The 13,510-nt window shown below is 44.6% G+C and overlaps 1 protein-coding gene across 1 annotated transcript in view; it reads right to left on the bottom strand.

The window, feature by feature from the left end:
• Positions 1-13,510, bottom strand: part of hepacam2 (HEPACAM family member 2) — a 182,191-nt gene that overhangs the window by 29,583 nt on the left and 139,098 nt on the right. Inside the window, exons 6-7 of the mRNA XM_078538751.1 lie at positions 5,112-5,136; positions 1,959-1,996 (exon numbers count right to left, since the gene is read on the bottom strand). Of these exons, the coding sequence (XP_078394877.1) occupies positions 1,959-1,996; positions 5,112-5,136 (63 nt within the window). The remainder of the gene's footprint in view (positions 1-1,958; positions 1,997-5,111; positions 5,137-13,510) is intronic.

Raw genomic sequence — 13,510 nt, 5'->3', positions numbered from 1 at the left:
ACTGTTCAATTTGTTTCATAATAATACTGAAAATTATTAGCCTCACTGTTTTTATCAATGCAAAATCTGGGCCATTATTTTGTTACATTTACACAGGACCATTCAGGATGATAAAAATACTACAGAAAGTATGTTCATTAATTTGCCATGTAATCCACGGAGCGGGGGTAGGTTAGCTTAGATGGCTAGAGTGTGGTGCAATCCCTGTACTGACTGTGACACTTCATGCAGGACTGTCTTCTTGCCTTTATATAGCTGCCCATGCATGACGTGGAGTAGTGCCCCTCAAGCTATATAACTGCTTCCCTAACAGTGAGAGATGCCTACTGTCCCTTGTGAACTAAGGCTAGGAACCTGACCTAATTGCGTGGTAAAATTACCGACAAGTCAAATATTTGCCAATGATTTTAATTACATTTATCAAGCCCCTCATATTACTGTGAATTGAAAATAGTTTGATCTTCTTAACGTGTCTATTACATTTTTTTTAATTGATAGCACTATCTCCAACATGCATTTACAATGCCAACATTGCTTACATTGTTGTTCCACTCAACAGAGCTAAACAGAACTATTTCTCATGCATTGTTCAGTTCAATTTGAAACTTAACAATTTAAAAGAACTCAGAGAAAGAATTTATTTTTAATGCAGCATAAGCAAGATGGGAGGAGTCTTGAAGTGCTTTCTGCTGTAAATGATTCTAGAATTAAAGAAATTAGTATCATAACATGAGGCCAATGAGTCCATTATGTCTCCACTAGCTCTTTGCTAAATTAAATCCCACTGTCATGTTCTCATATCCTTGTAGGTTTTGTCTTCCAAATAATGATCTATTCTTCTCTTAAAATATTTAATGGTCTCCACCTCAACTATTCGCTGTGGCACAGCATCACATGCTCTAATTGTTCTTTGCATAAAATTATTTTTCTAACCTCCCTCCTCACTCTCTTAATGACAATTCCCATTAATGACCATTCATCACTGCGTCAAGAACCAAAAGAGGGGCAGAAATTTTTGCTTGGTGGACGGACGCTCGATCGTGAAATGTCGCGCGTCGATGTCGACCGAGTGTGCTGATGTCAATGCGCCAACAATTAAAAGCAATTAAGTAAACAATTAAATTAAAATTTTCACTGCCAGTCCAACCTAACAGTTGGCGGGCAGGCAAAAAGGCCAAGCGGCCTTGGAATTTTTTTGGAAACCTCATCAACAGGCGGGGTGAGGTTTCCAAAAGCAAATAAAAATAAAATAAAAACTTTAATTTTTCATTAATAACATGTCCCTGCTCATGTGACGTTCAATTCACATGAGGGGACGTTTCATTACAGTTTTATTTATTTATTTCATATCTCTTCATCTCCCTGAGGCAGCTCTGTGCCTCAGGGAGATTATGAAGCGCAAGTGCGCGAAGTTTGCGCTCAGCCTGCTCGCCCTCCTCCCCTGCACAGGCAGGTGCTGAGCGCTGCCACTTGTGCTTCACACCGGGCGGGCTTTAATTGGCCTGCCAGCGTGAAATTGCGGTGCGGTGCTAATCGCAGGTGGAGTGGTGCCGACCGCCCCCGCTGAGCACCTGCACCAAGGGCAAAATTCTGCCCAAAATCTCTCTCTGGTCACTATCAAAATCCTTCAGAACTTTATAAACCACTATCAAGCCTTCCCTTGTGTTTCTCTGCTTCAGTAAAATTAGTCTCAAGATTCTGAGACACAATGTAACTGCAACATTGTCACAGTCTTGTCCTTTACCATATATTTCACAATACATTGGGTTAATGAAATTCAAATGTGCCACAAAGGTTATTTGTAGTCCCCAAACAGAGTGGTAATGTATTCAGATGCATGCATGATATTAGATGATCTGCATTTAGATCTGTATGTACAAAAGTGAAATGTTCTCAGTTGCTTTCATTTACATCATCGTACCTATAATTTTAAAATATTACTTTATTTTGAGTATTACCTGAAACTTGGCGTGCTTGTATATAGTCTGCTGGTGACCTACAATATATGAAAAAACAAGTTGAATGCAGTGAGTTAGGAGTGAAATTGATTACATAGTTTTACCCAACTAGCTGGTCAACATTCATTAACTTTTGAGGAGCAGGGTATCCCAATTTAGTTACGTACATTTTGGATTATATTTGTTTCTGCCTTGCTCTTTAAACAATCTATATATGAACAAAGAGTGCTTATATGCATAGTAGAATCAAATTGGAGGAGTTTGCCCTGCTCAACTGGAAAAGCTACAGTTGAGAAATCTTGAATTTGTACATATTCCTATTTATTTATCAAAACTGCTTGACCCTCGTTTGTTCCTGTGTTCGAGAGAGGTAGCAGATGATGAGAGCTGCATGCTATTAACATACCTGTGGAGACTCACCCATCCCTTGCAGCCTTGACAATGCTCATCCTTCCTCCTGACAATGCTCATTCCCGCCACCCTCAAGCCCTGAACATTGCAGACTCTTCTGACATTGGCCAGACAGGAGCCAGGGATTCTGGAAGGTGAGGTGGAATGGGGTGAGGTGGTGGGTGGGTGGGTGGTGGGGGGGGGGGGGGGGCCCAGTGAGGGGAGGTGGGGAGAGTAAAAGGTAATCATCAGAAGCATACATTTTGCTGATTTAATAATGATGTCAGATCACAAGCTGAGAAGTAAGAGAGATCTGGAAGGAGGAGAGGTCCAAATGTTTAACTACTTGCTGTAAATAAAAAGTAATAGCTTTGAGAAACTGCGGACTCAAGCAGCGTACTTTGGGAAAATAGGCAAGGGGGTGTCAGGGGTGCAGGGGGGAAGTGAGCATTGTCAGGGGTGAGAGAGGGAGGATGAGAATTGTTGGGGGTGTGAGCGGGGATGTAAGCAGTGTCGGAGGTGCAAAAGGGGGGTGAGAATTGTCAGGAGGTGCGAGACAGAGGGTATTGTCGGAGGGGTGCTGAAGGAGGGAGCATGAGCAATGTCAGGGGTGAGAGAGGGAGGGTGAGCACTGTCGTGGGATGAGAGAGGGAGAGGGAGCATTGTCGGGGTGAGGGAAGGAAGGTGAGCATTGTTGGGGGTGTATATTGTCATGGGTGCGAGAGACGGATGAGTAGTGTTGGGGTGTGAGAGGAGCGGGTGAACATTGTCGGAGGTGAAGGATGGTAAGCATTGTCGGATGTGCGAGAGGGGGATGAGCAGTGTTGGGGGTTTGAAGGAGCGAGAGTGAGCATTGTTGGGGGTGAAGAAGGAAGGGGAAAGAGTGTTGGGGGTGCAAGGGGAGGGTAAGCAGTGTTGGGACTGGGTAAGGGAGGGGGTGTATATTGTCAAAGGTGCGAGAGAAGTGGTGAGCATTGCCAGAGTTGTGGGAAGGCTGTGCAATGTTGGGGGACGAGGGAGGAGTGAAGATTGTCTGGAGGAAGGGTAAGCATTGTCAGAGGCGAAGATGTTAGATGTGGATTGTTCAGGTTGCAGGAGGGGGGTGTGAGGTGGGGTGAGCATTGTTGCTGGTGGGGGAGGGGGTGTGAGCATTGTCACTGATGAGGGAGAGGAGTGAGCATTGTCTGTGGTGAGGGAGGGTGGTGAGCATTGTCCGTGGTGAGGGAGAGGAATGAGCATTGTCGCTGGTGAGGGAGGGTGGTGAGCATTGTCCGTGGTGAGGGAGGGGGTGACAATTGTCGCTGGTGAGGGAGGGGGGTGAGCATTGTCTGTGGTGAGGGAGGGGGGTGAGCATTGTCCGTGGTGAGGGAGGGGGTGACCATTGTCGCTGGTGAGGGAGGGGGGTGAGCATTGTTGCTGGTGGGGGAGGGGGGTGAGCATTGTCGCTGGTGAGGGAGGGGGGTGAGCATTGTCCGTGGTGAGGGAGGGGGTGACCATTGTCGCTGGTGAGGGAGGGGGGTGAGCATTGTTGCTGGTGGGGGAGGGGGGTGAGCATTGTCGCTGGTGAGGGAGGGGGGTGAGCATTGTCTGTGGTGAGGGAGGGGGTGAGCATTGTCCGTGGTGAGGGAGGGGGTGAGCAATGTTGCTGGTGAGGGAGGACGGGTGTGAGGTGGGGTGAGCATTGTTGCTGGTGAGGGAGAGGGAGGCAAGCATTGTCACTAGTGAGGGAGGGGGGTGTGCATTGTCTGTGGTGAGGGAAGGGGTGAGCACTGCCGGTGGTGGGAGGGGGTGAGCAATATCAAGGGTGGGGCAAGGGAGTGAGCATTGTCGGGAATGAGGGAGGGGGCTGAGCATTATCGGGGCCAGGGTGGAGTTTAGCATTGTCAAGGGTAGGGAGGGTGAGCATTTCAGGGCAGGGGATGGGGTGTGCATTGTCAGGGGTGGGGGACGGTGAGCATTGTTGGGGGTGTGGGAGGATGAGCATTAATGGGGGTGTGGGAGGGTGAGCATTGTCGGGGGTGTGGGAGGGTGAGCACTAATGGGGGTGTGGGAGGGTGAGTATTGTTGGGGGTGTGGGAGGGTGAGTATTGTTGGGGGTGGGGGACGGTGAGCATTGTCAGGGGTGTGGGAGGGTGAGCATTGCCAGGGGTGGGGGACGGTGAGCATTGTCGGGGGTGTGGGAGGGTGAGCATTGTCAGGGGTGGGGGACGGTGAGCATTGTCGGGGATGTGGGAGCATGAGCATTAATGGGGGTGGGGGACGGTGAGCATTGTTGGGGGTGTGGGAGGGTGAGCATTGTCGGGGATGCAGGGTGTTGTTTTTTAGGCTTTTCCTATACAGCCCCTGCTGTTATTTGCTGTCTGACACCTGACATTAACAGTGTTTGAAGGATTGCATAAATATTTGGGGAAGTATAGGACATCAAGTCTCAGAAACTAAGGTCAGAATCAGGGACATTCCCATCGTTTCTCAGGCATTGCGATTCTGAAATTTAAGCTTCCCAGGTAAATACCACATACGTGTGCATGTTGGGACTTTCACAGGGTACCAAGGCACAACAGTGGCAAGCGTCTGAACATTCACTGCTGTTGTCATCAGAAGATTCTGCCCAATTTACTTATTTTAAAACTGAAACATGGAATTTCAAGCTATTGAGTCCAGTACAAGGTTAAAATGAACTGTATTAGACGTTACAACTTCAGAAAAATATTTTAAAATGCAGAAGTTAAAAAGAAAGATTCAAAAAATGTCATTTCGTTTTACCTGCGGTAGAGCTCCTCTTTAATAACTGTAAGAAAAAAAAACATTCAGATATATTTCATCAAGCTATGTGACCAATATAAATACATTGAAAACCAAGCAGTCACACACAACAAATGTCAGGTATGTACAAGAATTGCAGTGAAGGTAACTAATGAGTATACAGCTGTAGTTTTTATGACAATGGCAAAAGTCGGTGGCTGGCACTGGAATATGGGGTAATTATTACAACAAACTGTTGTACTGAATAACTATTACAAGCTCAGTAAAAATAAATAATGATAACAAACTTCTCAGAAACCAATTATAAAGGAAATCCTAAATAAGGCATCCATTCTGAAGACCCAGCTCCCTCACCATAATATGAATAGTAGTGTAGCCCTTGATCTGCCAAAATTTCACAAATTTTGAACCAGTAATGATACTGAACCACAAATCTCCAATTGCACAGAACTTGCTGACTGTGCTTTAAAAATGTTGTGCTGTTCAGTTTTGTAAATCCTGTGAATGCAGACTGGACAGAGGCAGCCTACACTTCACCTGCAACCAGGAAACAGGAAAGCTGGTTGCAGGAATTGTGGTGTCACTGGCTGCTATTTAAATTTCACTGTAATAAGATTGCCTCTTTGAAGAACATTGAGGCACTCCACAAGTAAAACATATATCTAGGGGCAGCATAATTGTAACTGCTTTTCACTAGAGAAGTAAACATACCTGAAGCAAAGAAAAATTAGCCTTCTGATGTCTTGTATCCCAGAACAAAGGGAGTTAGTTTGACTCAAATGAACCTTTAAATAGAGAACCCAACAGAAAATGTAGCAGGGTTCAAAATGGATACAGTTCTAATAGGGCAGGGCTTCTACCTATTTTTTGGTTTCTGGCCATTCATTGGGTGTATTTTGGACAAAATCTAGGCTTTGTTCCAAAATTTAAGCTGCTGGTGTTGTTCAGTCAAACTGCTGATCCTCAACACAGGCTCCACTATGGGTTGTAGTTTAAAACCGTATAGCAGCAGAACTATGTGACTAATGCAAGTAGTATTACTTCCCTCTTCCATATTTAAAGCAGCTCTGCTGCACTGTGTTACAGTCTACCAACCCCTCAATGGGCCAGGATAATACCAGAACTGAGAATTTAGGAAAAATTGAACAGGCTGAGGAATTTTTCTCTAAAAAAGGGAAGACTAAGGGCTGACCTGATATGGTTGGTTAAGATTAAGAAAGTGTTTGATAGCGTAGATGTAGAGAAGATGATTCCACTTGCGGGTGAGACCAGGATTCAGGGCCATAAATAAAAGATAGCCACAAATAAATCAATAGGAAATTCAAGAGAAACTTCTTTACCCAGAGGGTGATTAGAATGTGGAACTTGCTACCATAGGGAGCAGTTGAGACAAATTTTAGGGAAGCTAGATAAGTACATGAGGGAAAAAGGTATAGAAGAATATATTGATGAGGGATAGATGAAGAGGGGTGTAAGGAAAAATATGTGGGGCATATACATTGACTTGAACCTTTTGGACCGAGTGAACTGTCTCTGAGTTGTTAATACTTTGTAACTTTGTGAGTGATCCCAATATAAATTGTCAGATTTACTCACACCAACCATTGGGGGACCAGGTTAAAAAGCAGTTCTTCCCAGTGACTTTCACCTATCTTTGAATATGTAACCTGGTTTTTCTGATATTCTCAAACAGTCTCTTTGATTTTATTGAGACTTTTAAAGAGTTCCTCTCATGGGGCAGGATTTTCAGGTCGTTGGGTGGGCACGGTGGGCAGGCCCGGGAGCGGCTTGGAAACGGTCCGCCGCCTGTGATCGGCCCATGAGCACGATTTCACGCTGGCTGGCCATTAAATGGCCAGCCAGCGTGAAAGACATACGGAGAAGCTCAGCGCTGCCGGGGTGGGGGCGGGGGGCGGGAGGAGGGCGAGCATTGAAGTCAGCGCAGGCACAGGGGAGCGCGCAATGAAAGTGCTCTGAAGGCAGAGAGCTGCCTCAGGGAGCTGAAGTATTTTAAACCAATGAATAGAGTTTTTAAATTCCGGAAAAAAATGTCCATACAGCGGACTCACTCACCTTAACATGTAGATTTGAAAAATTCTGCCCAAAAGTTTTTATTTTTAAAATTTAATTACAGAAACCCGCCAGTGGATGAGGTTTCCTCAAAAATCCAAAGGCTACCTGGTCAATTCGCCCGCCCGCCAACTGTAATGTTGGATAGGCAATGAAAAATACAGATTAATTTATTGATTAATAGCCTTAATAGGCCTCTTAATTGTCAGTGGGTGTGCTGCCAACTCTCACGCGTGCCCGCCAACTGAAATATCGTACGAGTGCATGATGACGTTGGGACGCTCACCTGACGTCATCGCGTGCTATTTCACGCTCGGGCGTATCAGGTGCGCACCCGCAATCCGAGCGGAAAATCCTGCCCATGGAATTTTTCTTCTGCCAATTGAGCTTTTCAAGAGATGTTTCCAACAGATACACTGTTGACCATTCTTGTTTCTTTTTATATATCAGCAAAGATTTACAAGGAATTCATGAATTATGAAAAACTCCAACTCAAATTGTCATGAGACTATGCTCCTTTATTTTTGAAAATATGATTTTCCAACTTTCAACTGACTAGAAATTTTGAAGCTTGAACTGAGACAGAGCAAACTGCAAAAGGTGAAGGTGAGAAACAAATAAATTACCCTCATGGGAGTGTGAAGAGAGGGACAATTTCTATAATCCAGACATCCATCAAAACTTCTGTCTAAAGAGACATTAAAAATGCAAAGTACTGGATATTGAAATTGATATTGATATTGATATTGGCTGCCACAGACAGGCACACCCAAAACCTCTTTAAAATTAAGGGGAGACAGTGGTGTAGTGAGAATGTCAATAAATTAGTAATCCAGAGACCCAATCTAATGCTCTGGGGACATGGGTTCAAATCCCACCATGACAGCGGGTGGAATTTGAATTCTGAAAGTGAAAGCTGGCATCAGTAATGATGACCATGAAACCATTGTCAATTGTTATTTAAAAAAAGAACCCAAATTGTTCACTGGTTTCCCTTTAGGAAAGGAAATTCCTTCCATTCTTACCTGAAATAGCCTACCTATGACTCCAGACCCACAGCAAAGTAGTTGGATCTTAAATTCCCCCTGAAATGGCCTAGCAAGTTACTCAGTTAAAGGGCAATTAGGAAGGGGCAACAAATGCTGGTGTTGCCAGTGACACTGACATCCCATGAAAGCATAAACAAAAGACACAATAGGGGAAATACTTCAAGGCAAGGCTGCCCAGCCACTTGAGAGAGATTACAAATGATGCAGGCAGTGTCAAGAAAGTCTGCAGCACAGGAAACATGCTGAAGGCTGCTCTCTCTCTCTCTTTTGGAATAAGTGTGTCATCTGGATCGAGAAGCCAGCTCTACTAGAAACCTACCAGCAAACCATGATCTCATAATAATTGCAACATCTTCTACATCTGAATGTATCCAAGAAATCAGCTAACTTAAATCAGCTGCATCGTTTAAGAATCTATGCCTCAAAGGCAATCAAAGGACACTTAACCGTATATTATTTTATCTTTTCTTTAAACTTCTTTAAAGTTAAAACTCCCCTTATTTCTGATACCTGTGTATGTGTGTGGACCTGAGTGACTGTTTGAGGGCCAAATGCTTAATTATTACCTTATTACTTATTTTTCTTCTCAGGTTTCATGGTTAATAAATTTGTACTTTCTTTGACTCAAGGAAACCTTGTTTAATTGGCTCCTCGTTGCTCACAGCTTAAACAGTAAAATACATCCTGATTTAGAAAAGGTGTCCTCGTGAAAAAGAAACTTAAACCTTTTTTGTGACCAATCAAGGAGGTTGAATAGAGGGGAGCCAGTTCACCCCTTCACACTTAGTTGTAGCAAAATTCAGAAAGGAATTTTCAGCCAAATACAAACTGGACCAATCACAACATCCGTAAGAATCATGTGTTATACTCCTTCTAGAACCTGCTAGTAAGGATATTATCACAGTAAACTTTGCATCGTTGAACCAGGGCCACTCGAATACAAATTGGCTTAGCTGGCTCTTAAATTTTCTAAAGGTGATGGCTAAATTAAAGAAACAGTCATTAAATCAGAACAGAGACAAAAGCATTTTGTCACAACCTTATTGTATTTTGATGGAATATAATTTCATGTTTAAGATACGTACCTTCAAAGCACAGCGGGCAGGACTTTCGGGTCGCCGGGTGGGCGGGCGGGCCCAGGAGTGGCCGGGAAACGGTCTGCCGTCCGTGATTGGCCCCCAACCGCGATTTCACACTGGCTGGCTAATTAACAGCCAGTGTGAAACGCTCGCTAAGAAGCTCAGCACTGCTGGGGTGGGCTCAGGAGGAGGACAAGCACTGAAGTCTGCGCAGGAGTGGGGGAGCGCGCAATGAAAGTTCCCTGAAGGTAGGGAGCTGAAGAATTTTAAAATCAAAAATAAAGATTTGGAAAATCTGAAAAAATAGACCCACATAGGACCCATTCACATGAACATATACATAATAGATATGATGTCAGAACATTTTAATTTTTTAAAATTAATGCCGGAAACCTCATCCCACCTGTAGATGAGGATTCCTCAAAAGCGCAAATTCCATCTGGCTAAATTACCTGCCCACCAATCATAAGGTTGGACGGGCAGCAAAAAAATCTCTCTTAATTAATACTTTAACGGCCTTAATAGGCCTCTCAATTGTCAGTGGGTGCGCTCCGACTCGCGTACACCCGCTGATCGAAATATCGTGCAAGTGTGCAAAGACGTCAGGACGCTCGCTCGACATCATTGCGCGTTATTTTATGACCAATCGGGTCGGGCGTGCACCCACTCATGGAATGTAAAACTCTGCCCAGTGAGATGTAAATCCTGATAATTGAAGAGTATGAGAAAAATGCAAATTCAAATTTTTTGATTTGTTTATTTTTTGATTTGGTCAAACCCCCAAAACCTGTAACTCCAAAACAAAGTAGAAACTGCTTTTATATTGGTCCTCAGCCAGGGCTCTAATCATGTGGGCCTCACACTGCTTGCATCCATGTCAAAATAACCCAAATACACATTTCTTTCCAAATCAGCAGTTAAGAAGACCTATTTCTTAGTGGGTCATCCTGACTATTCTTTGTCTTCCTCATGCCAGAAACCATAATGCTCTGATGGCAGTAATGGACAGGATCCAATGCCATGACATCATCACCCTCATATGCAGTTATATTTTCTCCAATGACACTATGTTACAGTGATACTACTCTAGCCAAAATCTAATGTCCAGTTTGTGCATCTAGGGAATGAGGAACGTCCACAATTTCCAGGAAGACCAACTGCACATTACAAAGATAAATGTGGGAGAGAACAACTGGCTTTCTCTTCCAAGGCCTAGCGGTAATATATATTGTGTTAACTGTCTTATTGGTGCTGCTGATTCACACCACATGGGTCCTAGTGCCTGCAGTGAACCTGAATAAAATTCTTCGATCTGGTTACGCTGGCTGCGAAAAAACCTGATAAAATATGAACCTGATTACCTTGGGGATGCTACTAACTGCGTGAGGCCTGCATTTTCAAACCAGTGGCACTGGCATGAGCCTCACACAATATAAAAGCAGCTTTAGGACCCGGTCCATGGAGGTGGTAGCTTTGCCTCTCTTTCATGGCTTTGTCCTCACCTAGGTGGCCCTGAGGAAAAATTATGCATTGTCCATCAGTGTCATAAGACTTTCCATGACCAGTGGGCACTGCAGGGACTGGATACAAGAAAGGATATTATTTAACATGGTAAATTTCCTTTGCTTTTGTATGATTTGGATATTTACTGTTTATGCCTCTTGAAAAGATGCATTTTTCTTAGATTCCTTTTACCTGGTTTATGAGACTAGGGTAACCCAATGCTTCCCATACATAAAAGTTGCTTTATCACTACAAAATTTAGCCTTGGGCTGCACTGGTCCAGTGAAGGGCACTCTTGCCTCTACATCAGAAGATTATAAGTTCAAGTCCACTCCAGAGATTTGAGCACAAATCTCGCCTGACACTCCCAGTGCTGTAATAAGTGAGTGCAGCATTGTTGGAGGTGTTGTCTTTCAGATGAGACATTAAATCAAGACCATATCTTCCCCTCTTGGGCAGATGCAAACAATCCCAAAGCACTATTTTGAAAGAGAGCAGGGTCGCATTCTCCCTGATGTCTTAGCAATGGAAACTAAAACAAAACAGTGAAGGGTTAAGGAACTAATATCTGATTTTTTGATTCAAGGTGAATTTTTATGGGGGACATATTCTTTGCCCCACCCCCCACCTTACCAACCCCTTTAAAAAGTTGGTCGGAAATTCGGTTGGCACCAGATTTTAAACCTGGCTGCCCTGCAACGATAATACAGAAGGCGGCCTTAATTAGGTAAGAGTGGGACTTCCAAACCTCAGGGACAGGAAGCCCTACCCTCGAGAACTGCCCACCAACCTGATTGATTGGAAGCTCTGTAGTCCCAGCAGCGCCAGAACACAGTAGTGGCCACTGCTGGGACTACAATGTAAGAAAAACTAAAGATGGATACTGGACTTCGAGCATTTTGATTGGAGAGATTTTCGTGACCCCAGTGAGGTTAGGGAGTGGGGTATGGGGGTTAGGTTTTAAAGGGTGGGGTGGGGCCAGAGGGAGTCTCAAAAGTGGTTACCATCTTGGGGGAGGTGCCCTTGATGGGCACACAGGACTCCCCAGAGGATAACTACCTTCCTGTCCTTCTTTAGCCTGTGCAGTGAAACTTGCCGGCTCCTTGGCTGTCCCCTGCCTGGCCCAGCCAAACATATTATTGTGGCAGTGGCAGAAGGAGGTCCTTAAATGGTCATAAACTTCACTCAGTAGGCTGCCTGATGCCTTACCCACCCCCTGAAATATGGGGGAGAGGTTGTGGGTGGGGGGGGAGGCGGTGGTCTGGCCACCAGCTTCATTTTACATGTCCCCATGCGTTCAAATACACTGGCGGGGGGGCCGTAAAATTCACACCGAGGAATTAGGCTGTATTTCAAACTTGAACAATTCACTTACCAGGCACTTTGTTGCTTGAGTCACTGCTTATGGATTTAATTATTCCTTGTTATTCACTCATTTTTTTCCATGGGTTTTGCTGGATGCACTGAAATGCCTAAGTAGAGATAATTGCTTGACTTTGCACCATATGACTGTGTTCTGAGAATCCAAAGACTGGAAAGTGCTGCTGTTACATTAGCCAGGGAGTAATTGATTTACTAAAAGTTTTACCTCTGCTCATTAATATGTGGTGTTGATTTCAGTACAACACCAACAAAATGCATTAGTGTAACAGCTGTAATGTAAAAAAATGGTATAGGAGTCACAGGAGTAATTTTTTTTATTCATTCTCGGGATGTGGGCTTCACTGGCTTGGCCAGCATTTATTGCCCATCCCTAATTGCCCTTGAGAAGGTGGTGATGAGCTGCCTCCTTGAATCGCTACAGCCCATGTGGTGTAGGTACACCCACAATACTGTTAGGAAGGGAGTTCCAGGATTTTGACCCAGCGACAGTGAGGGAAAGGTGATATATTTCCAAGTCAGAATGGTGAGTGACTTTGAGGATAACCTCCAGGTGGTGGTGTTCCCATCTATCTGATGCCCTTGTCCTTCTAGTTGGTAGTGGTCATGGGTTTGGAAGGTGATGTTGAAGGAGCCTTGGTGAATTCCTGCAGGGAATCTTGTAGATGGTACACACTGCTGCTACTGTGCATCGATCGTGGAGGGAGTGAAAGTTTGTGGATGTGGTGCCAATCAAGTAGGCTGTTTTGTTCTGGAAGGTGTCAAGCTTCTTGGGTGTTGTGGGAGCTGCACTCATCCAGGCAAGTGGGGAGCATTCCATCACACATCTGGCTTGTGCCTTGTAGATAGAGGACAGGCTTTGGGGAGTCAGGAGGTGGGTTACTTGTCACACGATTCCTAGCCTCTGACCTGCTCTTGTAGCCACAGTATTTATATGGCTAGTCCAATTCACTTTCTGGTCAATGTTAACACCCAGAATGTTGATAGTGGGAGATTCAGTGATGGTAATTGAACATCAAGGGACAGTAGTTGGATTCTCTCTTGCTGGAGATGGTCATTGCCTGACACTTGTGTGGCGTGAATGTCACTTGATACTTGTCAGCCCAAGCCTGGATATTGTCCAGGTCTTGCTGCATTTGGGTTTGTCCTGCTTTTTGTGTACAAGGCATACCTGGGCAATTTTCCACATAGGCGGGTAGATGCCAGTGTTATAGCTGTACTGGAACAGCTTGGCTAGAGGTGCAGCAAGTACTGGAGCACAAGTCATCAGTACTAATGCTGGAATATTGTCAGGGCCCATAGCCTTTTCAGTATCCAG

The sequence above is a fragment of the Cetorhinus maximus genome, chromosome 3 (genome assembly GCF_964194155.1).
Source record: "Cetorhinus maximus chromosome 3, sCetMax3.hap1.1, whole genome shotgun sequence".
In the NCBI taxonomy this organism is placed as follows: Eukaryota; Metazoa; Chordata; class Chondrichthyes; order Lamniformes; family Cetorhinidae; genus Cetorhinus; species Cetorhinus maximus.
Note: the sequence above shows the minus strand (reverse complement) of the source record. Positions and strands in the feature narration are given on the sequence as shown.